We start from the raw sequence: 18,085 nt of genomic DNA on the forward strand, positions 1-18,085 counted from the left end.
AAATTACACACCTTCTAATGCACCAACCCATTGCAATGGATAAAATTAGGTACCAAAAATACATGGAATACACTCATATTCCTAGATGGGCACTTCCCATGTTCTCTCACCTAACAGCACTGTACTATAAGGTCTTGTTTCCATTATAAAAGTTCATCCTACTTTTCTCTTATCACATTAACATCTTTTCACCTCCCTATCAAATTAATCGTATCTATTCACATTTTCCTCAGCTTAATCTTTACCCATTTTTACCATCATATGGCATCATTATCACAGTTAATGATACCCTGTGGAAAAGCAAGTTTTCCTTAAAAACATCTCTCAAGAATTGTGAAGCTAACATGAATGAACATACCTGAAGGTTACCCCTCCAATGTAGGTGCCCAAGAAGAGCGCTGTCTTGACAGCATTGGCAGCAGGATCAGTGGCAAAGTTAGGAAAGTCATGTAAGAATGTTGCTACACAGGTCAACACAGCAGCAGCACCAACCAAACTGTCCAAATTAAGTCACATTATCAGTTATTCTCATAAAGCACAGTTATATTTCTTGGCACATCCTAATTTCTAGAATAATATGTAGCAAATACTGGGATAAACAATTTACATCTAGACCTAAAAATCACTACAGAAGGAGCATCATTTTTAAGGTACATCCTACTCAATGTGACTTTTGAGTCTAGAACAATTCCTATAATTCAGTAACTTCAAGTTTCTCTCTTGAAATGTAGTCTAAAAAATGTGAAACAGGACTGACTGGCCCAAAATTTCCCAAGAGCTAGCTGCTTGTGTTTCCCCACCACTAGCTAGACCATGCAACCTGCTAATTCATGTGAATGCTGGGTGGCCATTAACACCTAAAGGGTGGGCAATTTTGTTAATCGTTTCTTTCCTTACAATTGGAAGCTTTGGAACTCTCTACCCTCTCATGTCTTTCCCAATAACTGTGACCTGACACATTCTAAAAGACCTTTTAGAATGTGTCAGGTTCTTTACTTAATCCAAAATTTGTAATTACCTTCCCTTGTCTCTTCTTTTTCCTCTCTATATTTCAATTAAGGCTCAGCTTTGATGTGGATATTTGTCTGTGATTGGGGGGAAGAAGAAGAAAAAAAAAAGGAAGTACCAAGTAATGTCAAGTTAGCATCACGTCAACTCTCCAAGAATTATACATATATACATGCAAATTATTTTCCTAAGTGCTTGTCTTTAATTGATGAAATAGTATAAAATTGCAAAAATACTTGCATATCCCTGTAGTAGTTTTATAGAAATGTTTGCTACAGCATGTGGTAACATCAGTTTGAGGTTTTAAAAAAATTTGCATTGCCAAATGCATGGATATGTCAGCGAGAAAAAACAGAGGTACAATTTCTTGGGGAACAAAGTTCATTATCATACTATACAGACATCAGAAATCACTTAGTTCACATCCTGTCATCTGTTTGTTCAGGATCCAAAACTCCCCATTCAGACTTTATAAGTTTTTCACATTTCATAAATCTTGTTACTGTTGCCATAATAGTTATACTTGTTAAAGACCTTTGTATTATGTGTGCAAACTGCATAAAAATATGCGTATTTCTCTAACTTATGAATTCTTATCAGTGACTACAGAACTGTAGTTGGCATCACCTTCCTGCCCTGCGCCTTTACAATCTTATCATAGCTGTAGCTGTCACCCTGAACCTCTACAGTCTTACAAAGACCTTTAAAAGATGAGATGCATTCTTGAAGAATGTCCAGTAAGACAAAAATCCATTAAAAGGGGTCATTATTATATTGTGCCTATGGATGGAGATGCATTCCTGACAATCCTGACAGGGTTAATTTTCATTCTTGTAACTGCTATAGAATGGATTCCTTGGGTAACAGCAATGGCTCTGCAAATGGTGTTACGGTGTTTCATTGAATAAAAATGACAAATCTTTTTTCTTTTCTTTCTTTTAAACTATTCGCCATTTCCCGCGTTAGCGAGGTAGCATTAAGAACAGAGGACTGGGCCTTTGAGGGAATACCCTCACCTGGCCCAATTCTCTGTTCCTTCTTTTGGAAAAAAAAAAAAACGAGAGATGACAAATTGGTATTACTACAAATACCCCATATAACTCGGTTTACTCAACATTCACAATTACAGAAGTTCCCCGACCAACAGTGGTTCAACTTATGATTTTTTGACTATATGATGGTGCAATAGTGATACGCATTCAGTAGAAACTGTACTTCAAATTTTGAAGTCTGATTTTTTCCCGGGCTAACAATAAGTGGTATGATACTCTCTTGTGATGCTACATAGTGACAGCAAGCAGCAGCTTACAGTCAGCCATGTGATCACGAGTATAAACAACCATTAATCTACAGTGCAATGTGTTGCCAGCACCTTTTGTATTTTGTGTTTTTGCATCCCATCATGTTTACAAAAGACCCATCTGTGTCTCCTGCCTCTGGTGAGAAGAGCAAGGCAATTACTCTTTGAGATGAAATTAAAGATAATTGCCCAGTATAAAGGCAGTAAGGCATGTGTACGTGTAGGAAGAGAGGAAAGTGATTGGTTCTCAGTGAATGTAGGTTTGCGGCAGGGGTGTGTGATGTCTCCATGGTTGTTTAATTTGTTTATGGATGGGGTTGTAAGGGAGGTAAATGCAAGAGTCCTGGAAAGAGGGGCAAGTATGAAGTCTGTTGGGGATGAGAGAGCTTGGGAAGTGAGTCAGTTGTTGTTCGCTGATGATACAGCGCTGGTGGCTGATTCATGTGAGAAACTGCAGAAGCTGGTGACTGAGTTTGGTAAAGTGTGTGGAAGAAGAAAGTTGAGAGTAAATGTGAATAAGAGCAAGGTTATTAGGTACAGTAGGGGTGAGGGTCAAGTCAATTGGGAGGTGAGTTTGAATGGAGAAAAACTGGAGGAAGTGAAGTGTTTTAGATATCTGGGAGTGGATCTGTCAGCGGATGGAACCATGGAAGCGGAAGTGGATCATAGGGTGGGGGAGGGGGCGAAAATTTTGGGAGCCTTGAAAAATGTGTGGAAGTCGAGAACATTATCTCGGAAAGCAAAAATGGGTATGTTTGAGGGAATAGTGGTTCCAACAATGTTGTATGGTTGCGAGGCGTGGGCTATGGATAGAGATGTGCGCAGGAGGATGGATGTGCTGGAAATGAGATGTTTGAGGACAATGTGTGGTGTGAGGTGGTTTGATCGAGTAAGTAACGTAAGGGTAAGAGAGATGTGTGGAAATAAAAAGAGCGTGGTTGAGAGAGCAGAAGAGGGTGTTTTGAAATGGTTTGGGCACATGGAGAGAATGAGTGAGGAGAGATTGACCAAGAGGATATATGTGTCGGAGGTGGAGGGAACGAGGAGAAGAGGGAGACCAAATTGGAGGTGGAAAGATGGAGTGAAAAAGATTTTGTGTGATCGGGGCCTGAACATGCAGGAGGGTGAAAGGAGGGCAAGGAATAGAGTGAATTGGAGTCATGTGGTATACAGGGGTTGACGTGCTGTCAGTGGATTGAATCAAGGCATGTGAAGCGTCTGGGGTAAACCATGGAAAGCTGTGTAGGTATGTATATTTGCGTGTGTGGACGTGTGTATGTACATGTGTATGGGGGGGGGGGTTGGGCCATTTCTTTCGTCTGTTTCCTTGCGCTACCTCGCAAACGCGGGAGACAGCGACAAAGTATAAAAAAAAAAAAAAAAAAAAAAAAAAAATAAAGGCAGTAAGCCAGTAATGGCCATCGCACATGAGTGAGGACTTTCGCAATTGACGATCTCAACTACTTCAATGGATATGAAGTGAATCAGTGATGCAGTGAAATATTAAGCACCAGTTAAATCCATTGTCATCATGAAGAAAAGAGCTGGGCCGATTTATGATATGGAAAAATTACTTGCCGTGGATGGAATACCAGACACTGAAGTGCATATCTCTTGGCCTACTGACAATTCAGGTTAAGGTAAGAAGTCATTTCGATATGATAAAACAGTGTGTCAATGATCCTATGTGTACACAAATGTTTACTGCAAGTCATGGGTGGTTCTGATGCTTCAAAAGGCATCATAATTTTCATAATGTAAAGGTTAGCGGTGAGGCAGTAAGTGCTGATACTGAAGATGCCAAAGCTTTTAATTAACAGCTACATAGGACAACTGTGGATGAGAAATGTAAGTGCTCTGCGAACATTTAGGCCTGATGCACACTACAGCTCTGCTCCCAGTTCACTCATGGTTCGCTCTCACTCCGGTTAAATATCATTAGGCTAGACTTACAGGATTAAATGTACTATATGTATTTTCAACTTAAAATATTTCTAACTTATAATGGGTTTATCGGAATGTAACCCCATCGTAAGTAGGGGAGCTATGTTGTTGGTCATTCCGGGCCTGTTCTCTAACATCTCCTGCAGCTTATTCCTTGTACAAGAAACCTTTGTAGTAACTAAAGATGTGGTGGACGAGCTGGTTCTTTGTATCCTCTTGCTGTTTTATAAACCATCATTTCAATGGCAGCCAAAGCCAATGCAAGTGACTGACCCACATGAGCCTGATACTCATCTGCCTCAACCCTGCATTACTTGCACCTTTAAATCTATATCAATCACCTTCCACTGCACCTTGAATGCTTTACCTACATACTTAAACTTGAAGGCTGTTCTCTCTGAATACACAGAGGAGACAGCTAAAAAGAGTGCAACCGAGACAGAACCAACATGAATTAAGGTGGGCGGTACACAACTGGCAAATGTACATAAAGAAGGTGGCAGGCATATTTGTTTTTTCTTTTTTTCTTTTGTATATATATATATATTATTTTTATTTTTTTCTATTATACTTTGTCGCTGTCTCCCGCGTTTGCGAGGTAGCGCAAGGAAACAGACGAAAGAAATGGCCCAACCCCCCCCATACACATGTATATACATACGTCCACACACGCAAATATACATACCTACACAGCTTTCCATGGTTTACCCCAGATGCTTCACATGCCTTGATTCAATCCACTGACAGCACGTCAACCCCGGTATACCACATCGCTCCAATTCACTCTATTCCTTGCCCTCCTTTCACCCTCCTGCATGTTCAGGCCCCGATCACACAAAATCTTTTTCACTCCATCTTTCCACCTCCAATTTGGTCTCCCTCTTCTCCTCGTTCCCTCCACCTCCGACACATATATCCTCTTGGTCAATCTTTCCTCACTCATTCTCTCCATGTGCCCAAACCACTTCAAAACACCCTCTTCTGCTCTCTCAACCACGCTCTTTTTATTTCCACACATCTCTCTTACCCTTACGTTACTCACTCGATCAAACCACCTCACACCACACATTGTCCTCAAACATCTCATTTCCAGCACATCCATCCTCCTGCGCACAACTCTATCCATAGCCCACGCCTCGCAACCATACAACATTGTTGGAACCACTATTCCTTCAAACATACCCATTTTTGCTTTCCGAGATAATGTTCTCGACTTCCACACATTCTTCAAGGCCCCCAGAATTTTCGCCCCCTCCCCAACCCTATGATCCACTTCCGCTTCCATGGTTCCATCCGCTGCCAGATCCACTCCCAGATATCTAAAACACTTCACTTCCTCCAGTTTTTCTCCATTCAAACTCACCTCCCAATTGACTTGACCCTCAACCCTACTGTACCTAATAACCTTGCTCTTATTAACATTTACTCTTAACTTTCTTCTTCCACACACTTTACCAAACTCAGTCACCAGCTTCTGCAGTTTCTCACATGAATCAGCCACCAGCGCTGTATCATCAGCGAACAACAACTGACTCACTTCCCAAGCTCTCTCATCCACAACAGACTTCATACTTGCCCCTCTTTCCAAAACTCTTGCATTTACTTCCCTAACAACCCCATCCATAAACAAATTAAACAACCATGGAGACATCACACACCCCTGCCGCAAACCTACATTCACTGAGAACCAATCACTTTCCTCTCTTCCTACACGTACACATGCCTTACATCCTCGATAAAAACTTTTCACTGCTTCTAACAACTTTCCTCCCACACCATATATTCTTAATACCTTCCACAGAGCATCTCTATCAACTCTATCATATGCCTTCTCCAGATCCATAAAAGCTACATACAAATCCATTTGCTTTTCTAAGTATTTCTCACATACATTCTTCAAAGCAAACACCTGATCCACACATCCTCTACCACTTCTGAAACCACACTGCTCTTCCCCAATCTGATGCTCTGTACATGCCTTCACCCTCTCAATCAATACCCTCCCATATAATTTACCAGGAATACTCAACAAACTTATACCTCTGTAATTTGAGCACTCACTCTTATCCCCTTTGCCTTTGTACAATGGCACTATGCACGCATTCCGCCAATCCTCAGGCACCTCACCCTGAGTCATACATACATTAAATAACCTTACCAACCAGTCAACAATACAGTCACCCCCTTTTTTAATAAATTCCACTGCAATACCATCCAAACCTGCTGCCTTGCCGGCTTTCATCTTCCGCAAAGCTTTCACTACCTCATCTCTGTTTACCAAATCATTTTCCCTAACCCTCTCACTTTGCACACCACCTCGACCAAAACACCCTATATCTGCCACTCTATCATCAAACACATTCAACAAACCTTCAAAATACTCACTCCATCTCCTTCTCACATCACCACTACTTGTTATCACCTCCCCATTTGCGCCCTTCACTGAAGTTCCCATTTGCTCCCTTGTCTTACGCACTTTATTTACCTCCTTCCAGAACATCTTTTTATTCTCCCTAAAATTTAATGATACTCTCTCACCCCAACTCTCATTTGTCCTTTTTTTCACCTCTTGCACCTTTCTCTTGACCTCCTGTCTCTTTCTTTTATACATCTCCCACTCAATTGCATTTTTTCCCTGCAAAAATCGTCCAAATGCCTCTCTCTTCTCTTTCACTAATACTCTTACTTCTTCATCCCACCACTCACTACCCTTTCTAATCAACCCACCTCCCACTCTTCTCATGCCACAAGCATCTTTTGCACAATCCATCACTGATTCCCTAAATACATCCCATTCCTCCCCCACTCCCCTTACTTCCATTGTTCTCACTTTTTTCCATTCTGTACTCAGTCTCTCCTGGTACTTCCTCACACAGGTCTCCTTCCCAAGCTCACTTACTATCACCACCCTCTTCACCCCAACATTCACTCTTCTTTTCTGAAAACCCATACAAATCTTCACCTTAGCCTCCACAAGATAATGATCAGACATCCCTCCAGTTGCACCTCTCAGCACATTAACATCCAAAAGTCTCTCTTTCGCGCGCCTGTCAATTAACACGTAATCCAATAACGCTCTCTGGCCATCTCTCCTACTTACATAAGTATACTTATGTATATCTCGCTTTTTAAACCAGGTATTCCCAATCATCAGTCCTTTTTCAGCACATAAATCTACAAGCTCTTCACCATTTCCATTTACAACACTGAACACCCCATGTAAACCAATTATTCCCTCAACTGCCACATTACTCACCTTTGCATTCAAATCACCCATCACTATAACCCGGTCTCGTGCATCAAAACCACTATCACACTCATTCAGCTGCTCCCAAAACACTTGCCTCTCATGATCTTTCTTCTCATGCCCAGGTGCATATGCACCAATAATCACCCACCTCTCTCCTTCAACTTTCAGTTTTACCCATATTAATCGAGAATTTACTTTCTTACATTCTATCACATACTCCCACAACTCCTGTTTCAGGAGTATTGCTACTCCTTCCCTTGCTCTTGTCCTCTCACTAACCCCTGACTTTACTCCCCAGACATTCCCAAACCACTCTTCCCCTTTACCCTTGAGCTTCGTTTCACTCAGAGCCAAAACATCCAGGTTCCTTTCCTCAAACATACTACCTATCTCTCCTTTTTCCACATCTTGGTTACATCCACACACATTTAGGCACCCCACTCTGAGCCTTCGAGGAGGATGAGCACTCCCCGCGTGACTCCTTCTTCTGTTTCCCATTTTAGAAAGTTAATACAAGGAGGGGAGGATTTCTGGCCCCCCGCTCCCGTCCCCTCTAGTCACTTTCTACGACACGCGAGGAATACGTGGGAAGTATTCTTTCATCCCTATCCCCAGGGATAATATACATATAGTTTGGTAAAGTGTGTGGAAGAAGAAAGTTAAGAGTAAATGTGAATAAGAGCAAGGTTATTAGGTACAGTAGGGTTGAGGGTCAAGTCAATTGGGAGGTGAGTTTGAATGGAGAAAAACTGGAGGAAGTGAAGTGTTTTAGATATCTGGGAGTGGATCTGTCAGCGGATGGAACCATGGAAGCGGAAGTGGATCATAGGGTGGGGGAGGGGGCGAAAATTTTGGGAGCCTTGAAAAATGTGTGGAAGTCGAGAACATTATCTCGGAAAGCAAAAATGGGTATGTTTGAAGGAATAGTGGTTCCAACAATGTTGTATGGTTGCGAGGCGTGGGCTATGGATAGAGTTGTGCGCAGGAGGATGGATGTGCTGGAAATGAGATGTTTGAGGACAATGTGTGGTGTGAGGTGGTTTGATCGAGTAAGTAACGTAAGGGTAAGAGAGATGTGTGGAAATAAAAAGAGCGTGGTTGAGAGAGCAGAAGAGGGTGTTTTGAAATGGTTTGGGCACATGGAGAGAATGAGTGAGGAAAGATTGACCAAGAGGATATATGTGTCGGAGGTGGAGGGAACGAGGAGAAGAGGGAGACCAAATTGGAGGTGGAAAGATGGAGTGAAAAAGATTTTGTGTGATCGGGGCCTGAACATGCAGGAGGGTGAAAGGAGGGCAAGGAATAGAGTGAATTGGAGCGATGTGGTATACAGGGGTTGACGTGCTGTCAGTGGATTGAATCAAGGCATGTGAAGCGTCTGGGGTAAACCATGGAAAGCTGTGTAGGTATGTATATTTGCGTGTGTGGACGTGTGTATGTACGTGTGTATGGGGGTTGGGCCATTTCTTTCGTCTGTTTCCTCGCGCTACCTCGCAAACGCGGGAGACAGCGACAAAGTATAAAAAAAAAAAAAAAAAAAAAAAAAAAAAAAAAAAAATAAATATACACATACACACATACACATACATACGCACATATACACACACACACACATATATATATATACATATGAAAAATGTAAGAAACAATTTAGAAAACTGAAACTTCTAGCTTGAAATGAATGAAAAAAATGAATGTCACATAACGGTTCAACCTCTGGCTATGGAAAAAGGAAATGTATAATTTATTTACACAAACGTCAATAGCAGTTTTCATCAATTTAACCACTGTATCAATAAGCTTCAATGTCTAAGCTACATTTTTCTCCAATTTCACTATTTTCTTGTCAAAACACCATGTATGAAAACTATCACTCCAGTAACACAACTACAAACATTTACTTCCCCTTTAAAAAAAAAAGTTCTGGGGAAGTCTGTCTCGATACACTGCGGGAAACTCTACCACCTGGCGGGGTTTGTGTTGCAATGGTTCCCGATTCACAAACGTAGTAGCATCACTGGTGGGCCAAGGTAGTTCCGCTTGTGAAGAGGCGCTTGTTCACTAGACTTCCTGTGGCCCAGCCTCAAGAGCCATTCTCTGCTGTATGAGGTAGTAAGGCCAGTAGATCAGGTTGAACACCAGGAACACTCCAGGGAAGAAGGCACGGCACAGACGATCAAGAGCACGGGCGAAATTTATGTATGTCTTGGGAGTCTGTGAAACCTTGTACGTGATCGAGACTTCACCATCCGGCAGAAGCAGGTGTTCCTCGTCCAGATGGAACATACGCTCAAAGCATCATTTAATGTCCTCTACGGTTGTCCTCAAATTGTTTTAATTCTCTGAGTGGCTGAGGAGTTCTCCTCCTCCTCTTCATCCCTCTTGTGAGTCCAGGACACCCGTGTATCCTTTCCATGTCGAAGGCCTCCGTCCCAGAACCTACACTGAGAAACCTTGTACGTGATCGAGACTTCACCATCCGGCAGAAGCATGTGTTCCTCGTCCAGATGGAACATACGCTCAAAGCATCTTCTCCCGTCGAGTTCCGGAGCCAGACCCACTATATATATATATATATATGGAGAGATGGCCAGAGAGCGTTATTGGATTACGTGTTAATTGACAGACGTGCGAAAGAGAGACTTTTGGATGTTAATGTGCTGAGAGGTGCAACTGGAGGGATATCTGATCATTATCTTGTGGAGGCTAAGGTGAAGATTTGTATGGGTTTTCGGAAAAGAAGAGTGAATGTTGGGGTGAAGAGGGTGGTGAGAGTAAGTGAGCTTGGGAAGGAGACCTGTGTGAGGAAGTACCAGGAGAGACTGAGTACAGAATAGAAAAAGGTGAGAGCAATGGAAGTAAGGGGAGTGGGGGAGGAATGGGATGTATTTAGGGAATCAGTGATGGATTGCGCAAAAGATGCTTGTGGCATGAGAAGAGTGGGAGGTGGGTTGATTAGAAAGGGTAGTGGGAGGTGGGATGAAGAAGTAAGAGTATTAGTGAAAGAGAAGAGAGGCATTTGGACGATTTTTGCAGGGAAAAAATGCAATTGAGTGGGAGATGTATAAAAGAAAGAGACAGGAGGTCAAGAGAAAGGTGCAAGAGGTGAAAAAAAGGGCAAATGAGAGTTGGGGTGAGAGAGTATCATTAAATTTTAGGGAGAATAAAAAGATGTTCTGGAAGGAGGTAAATAAAGTGCGTAAGACAAGGGAGCAAATGGGAACTTCAGTGAAGGGCGCAAATGGGGAGGTGATAACAAGTAGTGGTGATGTGAGAAGGAGATGGAGTGAGTATTTTGAAGGTTAGTTGAATGTGTTTGATGATAGAGTGGCAGATATAGGGTGTTTTGGTCGACGTGGTGTGCAAAGTGAGAGGGTTAGGGAAAATGATTTGGTAAACAGAGAAGAGGTAGTGAAAGCTTTGCGGAAGATGAAAGCCGGCAAGGCAGCAGGTTTGGATGGTATTGCAGTGGAATTTATTAAAAAAGGGGGTGACTGTATTGTTGACTGGTTGGTAAGGTTATTTAATGTATGTATGACTCATGGTGAGGAGCCTGAGGATTGGCGGAATGCGTGCATAGTGCCATTGTACAAAGGCAAAGGGGATAAGAGTGAGTGCTCAAATTACAGAGGTATAAGTTTGTTGAGTATTCCTGGTAAATTATATGGGAGGGTATTGATTGAGAGGGTGAAGGCATGTACAGAGCATCAGATTGGGGAAGAGCAGTGTGGTTTCAGAAGTGGTAGAGGATGTGTGGATCAGGTGTTTGCTTTGAAGAATGTATGTGAGAAATACTTAGAAAAGCAAATGGATTTGTATGTAGCACTTATGGATCTGAAGAAGGCATATGATAGAGTTGATAGAGATGCTCTGTGGAAGGTATCAAGAATATATGGTGTGGGAGGAAAGTTGTTAGAAGCAGTGAAAAGTTTTTATCGAGGATGTAAGGCATGTGTACATGTAGGAAGAGAGGAAAGTGATTGGTTCTCAGTGAATGTAGGTTTGCGGCAGGGGTGTGTGATGTCTCCATGGTTGTTTAATTTGTTTATGGATGGGGTTGTTAGGGAGGTAAATGCAAGAGTTTTGGAAAGAGGGGCAAGTATGAAGTCTGTTGGGGATGAGAGAGCTTGGGAAGTGAGTCAGTTGTTGTTCGCTGATGATACAGCGCTGGTGGCTGATTCATGTGAGAAACTGCAGAAGCTGGTGACTGAGTTTGGTAAAATGTGTGGAAGAAGAAAGTTAAGAATAAATGTCAATAAGAGCAAGGTTATTAGGTACAGTAGGGTTGAGGGTCAAGTCAATTGGGAGGTGAGTTTGAATGGAGAAAAACTGGAGGAAGTGAAGTGTTTTAGATATCTGGGAGTGGATCTGGCAGCGGATGGAACCATGGAAGCGGAAGTGGATCATAGGGTCTGGGAGGGGGCGAAAATTCTGGGGGCCTTGAAGAATGTGTGGAAGTCGAGAACATTATCTCGGAAAGCAAAAATGGGTATGTTTGAAGGAATAGTGGTTCCAACAATGTTGTATGGTTGCGAGGCGTGGGCTATGGATAGAGTTGTGCGCAGGAGGATGGATGTGCTGGAAATGAGATGTTTGAGGACAATGTGTGGTGTGAGGTGGTTTGATCGAGTGAGTAACGTAAGGGTAAGAGAGATGTGTGGAAATAAAAAGAGCGTGGTTGAGAGAGCAGAAGAGGGTGTTTTGAAGTGGTTTGGGCACATGGAGAGAATGAGTGAGGAAAGATTGACCAAGAGGATATATGTGTCGGAGGTGGAGGGAACGAGGAGAAGAGGGAGACCAAATTGGAGGTGGAAAGATGGAGTGAAAAAGATTTTGTGTGATCGGGGCCTGAACATGCAGGAGGGTGAAAGGAGGGCAAGGAATAGAGTGAATTGGAGCGATGTGGTATACCGGGGTTGACGTGCTGTCAGTGGATTGAATCAAGGCATGTGAAGCGTCTGGGGTAAACCATGGAAAGCTGTGTAGGTATGTATATTTGCGTGTGTGGACGTATGTATATACATGTGTATGGGGGGGGTTGGGCCATTTCTTTCGTCTGTTTCCTTGTGCTACCTCGCAAATGCGGGAGACAGCGACAAAGTAATATATATATATATATATATATATATATATATATATATATATATATATATATATATATATATGTGTAATATATATATATATATATATATATATATATATATATATATATATATATATATATATATATATGTGTATATATATATATATATATATATATATATATATATATATATATATATATATATATATATATATATTATCCCTGGGGATAGGGGATGAAGAATACTTCCCATGTATTCCCTGCGTGTCGTAGAAGGCGACTAAAAGGGGAGGGAGCAGGAGGCTGGAAATCCTCCCCTCTCGTTTTTTTTTTTTTCTATTTTTTAATTTTCCAAAAGAAGGAACAGAGGGGGGCCAGGTGAGGATATTCCACAAAGGCCCAGTCCTCTGTTCTTAACGCTACCTCGCTAATGCGGGAAATGGCGGATAGTTTAAAAGAAAAAAAAAAGATATATATATATCCCTGGGGATAGGGGATTAAGAATACTTCTCCCGCATTCCCTGCGTGTCGTAGAAGGCGACTAAAAGGGGAGGGAGCGGGGGGCTGGAAATCCTCCCCTCGTTTTTTTTTTTTTTAATTTTCCAAAAGAAGGAACAGAGGGGGCCAGGTGAGGATATTCCAAAAAAGGCCCAGTCCTCTGTTCTTAACGCTACCTCGCTAACGCGGGAAATGGCGAATAGTTTAAAAAAAAAAAAATATATATATGTATATATATGTATATATATATTTGTATGTAGCATTTATGGATCTGGAGAAGGCATATGATAGAGTTGATAGAGATGCTCTGTGGAAGGTATTAGGAATATATGGTGTGGGAGGCAAGTTGTTAGAAGCAGTGAAAAGTTTTTATCGAGGATGTAAGGCATGTGTACGTGTAGGAAGAGAGGAAAGTGATTGGTTCTCAGTGAATGTAGGTTTGCGGCAGGGGTGTGTGATGTCTCCATGGTTGTTTAATTTGTTTATGGATGGGGTTGTTAGGGAGGTAAATGCAAGAGTCCTGGAAAGAGGGGCAAGTATGAAGTCTGTTGGGGATGAGAGAGCTTGGGAAGTGAGTCAGTTGTTGTTCGCTGATGATACAGCGCTGGTGGCTGATTCAGGTGAGAAACTGCAGAAGCTGGTGACTGAGTTTGGTAAAGTGTGTGGAAGAAGAAAGTTAAGAGTAAATGTGAATAAGAGCAAGGTTATTAGGTACAGTAGGGTTGAGGGTCAAGTCAATTAGGAGGTGAGTTTGAATGGAGAAAACTGGAGGAAGTGAAGTGTTTTAGATATCTGGGAGTGGATCTGTCAGCGGATGGAACCATGGAAGCGGAAGTGGATCATAGGGTGGGGGAGGGGGCGAAAATTTTGGGAGCCTTGAAAAATGTGTGGAAGTCGAGAACATTATCTCGGAAAGCAAAAATGGGTATGTTTGAAGGAATAGTGGTTCCTACAATGTTGTATGGTTGCGAGGCGTGGGCTATGGATAGAGTTGTGCACAGGAGGATGGACGTGCTGGAAATGAGATGTTTGAGGAAAATGTGTGGTGTGAGGTGGTTTGATCGAGTAAGTAACGTAAGGGTAAGAGAGATGTGTGGAAACAAAAAAGAGCGTGGTTGAGAGAGCAGAAGAGGGTGTTTTGAAATGGTTTGGGCACATGGAGAGAATGAGTGAGGAAAGATTGACCAAGAGGATATATGTGTCGGAGGTGGAGGGAATGAGGAGAAGAGGGAGACCAAATTGGAGGTGGAAAGATGGAGTGAAAAAGATTTTGTGTGATCGGGGCCTGAACATGCAGGAGGGTGAAAGGAGGGCAAGGAATAGAGTGAATTGGAGCGATGTGGTATACAGGGGTTGACGTGCTGTCAGTGGATTGAATCAAGGCATGTGAAGCGTCTGGGGTAAACCATGGAAAGCTGTGTAGGTATGTATGTTTGCATGTGTGGACGTGTGTATGTACATGTGTATGGGGGGGGGGGTTGGGCCATTTCTTTTGTCTGTTTCCTTGCGCTACCTCGCAAACGCGGGAGACAGCGACAAAGAATAAAAAAAAAAAAAAAATATATATATATGCACCTGGGCATGAGAAGAAAGATCATGAGAGGCAAGTGTTTTGGGAGCAGCTGAATGAGTGTTAGTGGTTTTCATGCACGAGACCGGGTTATAGTGATGGGTGATTTGAATGCAAAGGTGAGTAATGTGGCAGTTGAGGGAATAATTGGTATACATGGGGTGTTCAGCGTTGTAAATGGAAATGGTGAAGAGCTTGTAGATTTATGTGCTGAAAAAGGACTGATGATTGGGAATACCTGGTTTAAAAAGCGAGATATACATAAGTATACTTATGTAAGTAGGAGAGATGGCCAGAGAGCGTTATTGGATTACGTGTTAATTGACAGGCGCGCGAAAGAGAGACTTTTGGATGTTAATGTGCTGAGAGGTGCAACTGGAGGGATGTCTGATCATTATCTTGTGGAGGCTAAGGTGAAGATTTGTATGGGTTTTCAGAAAAGAAGAGTGAATGTTGGGGTGAAGAGGGTGGTGAGAGTAAGTGAGCTTGGGAAGGAGACTTGTGTGAGGAAGTACCAGGAGAGACTGAGTACAGAATGGAAAAAGGTGAGAACAATGGAAGTAAGGGGAGTGGGGGAGGAATGGGATGTATTTAGGGAATCAGTGATGGATTGCGCAAAAGATGCTTGTGGCATGAGAAGAGTGGGAGGGGGGTTGATTCGAAAGGGTAGTGAGTGGTGGGATGAAGAAGTAAGATTATTGGTGAAAGAGAAGAGAGAGGCATTTGGACGACTTTTGCAGGGAAAAAATGCAACTGAGTGGGAGATGTATAAAAGAAAGAGACAGGAGGTCAAGAGAAAGGTGCAAGAGGTGAAACAGAGGGTAAATGAGAGTTGGGATGAGAGAGTATCATTAAATTTTAGGGAGAATAAAAAGATGTTCTGGAAGGAGGTAAATAAAGTGCGTAAGACAAGGGAGCAAATGGGAACTTCAGTGAAGGGCGCAAATGGGGAGGTGATAAGTTGTGGTGATGTGAGAAGGAGATGGAGTGAGTATTTTGAAGGTTTGTTGAATGTGTTTGATGATAGTGTGGCAGATATAGGGTGTTTTGGTCGAAGTGGTGTGCAAAGTGAGAGGGTTAGGGAAAATGATTTGGTAAACAGAGAAAAGGTAGTGAAAGCTTTGCGGAAGATGAAAGCCGGCAAGGCAGCGGGTTTGGATGGTATTGCAGTGGAATTTATTAAAAAAGGGGGTGACTGTATTATTGACTGGTTGGTAAGGTTATTTAATGTATGTATGACTCATGGTGAGGTGCCTGAGGATTGGCGGAATGCGTGCATAGTGCCATTGTACAAAGGCAAAGGGGATAAGAGTGAGTGCTCAAATTACAGAGGTATAAGTTTGTTGAGTATTCCTGGTAAATTATATGGGAGGGTATTGACTGAGAGGGTGAAGGCATGTACAGAGCAACAGATTGGGGAAGAGCAGTGTGGTTTCAGAAGTGGTAGAGGATGTGTGGATCAGGTGTTTGCTTTGAAGAATGTATGTGAGAAATACTTAGAAAAGCAAATGGATTTGTATGTAGCATTTATGGATCTGGAGAAGGCATATGATAGAGTTGATAGAGATGCTCTGTGGAAGGTATTAAGAATATATGGTGTGGGAGGAAAGTTGTTAGAAGCAGTGAAAAGTTTTTATCGAGGATGTAAGGCATGTGTACGTGTAGGAGGAGAGGAAAGTGATTGGTTCTCAGTGAATGTAGGTTTGCGGCAGGGGTGTGTGATGTCTCCATGGTTGTTTAATTTGTTTATGGATGGGGTTGTTAGGGAGGTGAATGCAAGAGTTTTGGAAAGAGGGGCAAGTATGAAGTCTGTTGTGGATGAGAGAGCTTGGGAAGTGAGTCAGTTGTTGTTCGCTGATGATACAGCGCTGGTGGCTGATTCATGTGAGAAACTGCAGAAGCTGGTGACTGAGTTTGGTAAAGTGTGTGAAAGAAGAAAGTTAAGAGTAAATGTGAATAAGAGCAAGGTAATCAGGTACAGTAGGGGTGAGGGTCAAGTCAATTGGGAGGTAAGTTAGAATGGAGAAAAACTGAAGGAAGTAAAGTGTTTTAGATATCTGGGAGTGGAACTGGCAGCGGATGGAACCATGGAAATGGAAGTGAATCATAGCGTGGGGGAGGGGGCGAAAATTCTGGGAGCCTTGAAGAATGTGTGGAAGTCGAGAACATTATCTCGGAAAGCAAAAATGGGTATGTTTGAAGGAACAGTGGTTCCAACAATGTTGTATGGTTGTGAGGCGTGGGATATGGATAGAGTTGTGAGCAGGAGGATGGATGTGCTGGAAATGAGATGTTTGAGGACGATGTGTGGTGTGAGGTGGTTTAATCGAGTAAGTAACGTAAGGGTAAGAGAGATGTGTGGAAATAAAAAGAGCGTGGTTGAGAGAGCAGAAGAGGGTGTTTTGAAATGGTTTGGGCACATGGAGAGAATGAGTGAGGAAAGATTGACCAAGAGGATATATGTGTCGGAGGTGGAGGGAACGAGGAGAAGTGGGAGACCAAATTGGAGGTGGAAAGATGGAGTGAAAAAGATTTTGTGTGATTGGGGCCTGAACATGCAGGAGGGTGAAAGGAGGGCAAGGAATAGAGTGAATTGGATCGATGTGGTATACCGGGGTTGACGTGCTGTCAGTGGATTGAATCAGGGCATGTGAAGCGTCTGGGGTAAACCATGGAAAGCTGTGTAGGTATGTATATTTGCGTGTGTGGACGTATGTATATACATGTGTATGGGGGTGGGTTGGGCCATTTCTTTCGTCTGTTTCCTTGCGCTACCTCGCAAACGCGGGAGACAGCGACAAAAAAAAAAAAAAAAATAATAATAATAATAATAATAATAAATAATAAAATAAAATATAAATAATAATAATAATACATATTTCAAGTGGTGCATTATGCAATAATGACAATATTTGGTGTAAAAAGTGTTGATCAAATAGGGTAAGCACGAAATGTAGTTGGAGTATGCCTGGGAAAGCTGAAGAGAGCGTGCTGAAATGGTTTGCACATACAGAGAAAATAAGTGAGTAAAGTACAACGAAGAGGGAATACATGTCAAAAGTGAAGGGAGCAAGGAAAATACGAAAACAAAGGAGAAGGTGGAAGGATGGAGTGAAAGTTGCTGTGAAGGTTCATGGTCTGATCATGCAGGAGGGTGCAAGGCAAGCAAAGAATAGAGAAAATTGGACTGATGTGGTTTACAGGGAATAATGTATTGTCAATGGGGTGTACAAGGGCATGTAAAGCAATCATGGGAAACCAGGCATTAGGGCAGAAATTTGAAAATCTGGAGTCTTTGAGTGACAATCTTGCCAGTATCATGAGCTTTCAATCATAATACATTGTATTCATGTACTTCATTCATTTCTTTATTCACATTAAGCTTTAAAGCTTTTGCATAACTGTATAGTGTAGCTTGCTAATATTATTCAC

General features: G+C 42.2%; 1 protein-coding gene across 1 annotated transcript in view; it reads right to left on the minus strand.

Moving 5' to 3' along the window:
• The window catches only part of LOC139751997 (NAD(P) transhydrogenase, mitochondrial-like), a 129,822-nt gene that overhangs the window by 40,031 nt on the left and 71,706 nt on the right, over nucleotides 1–18,085 (minus strand). The window contains exon 13 of the mRNA XM_071667758.1: nucleotides 359–496. Within this exon, the coding sequence (XP_071523859.1) occupies nucleotides 359–496 (138 nt within the window). The remainder of the gene's footprint in view (nucleotides 1–358; nucleotides 497–18,085) is intronic.

This window comes from Panulirus ornatus, chromosome 12 (assembly GCF_036320965.1).
Source record: "Panulirus ornatus isolate Po-2019 chromosome 12, ASM3632096v1, whole genome shotgun sequence".
Classification (NCBI taxonomy): domain Eukaryota; kingdom Metazoa; phylum Arthropoda; class Malacostraca; order Decapoda; family Palinuridae; genus Panulirus; species Panulirus ornatus.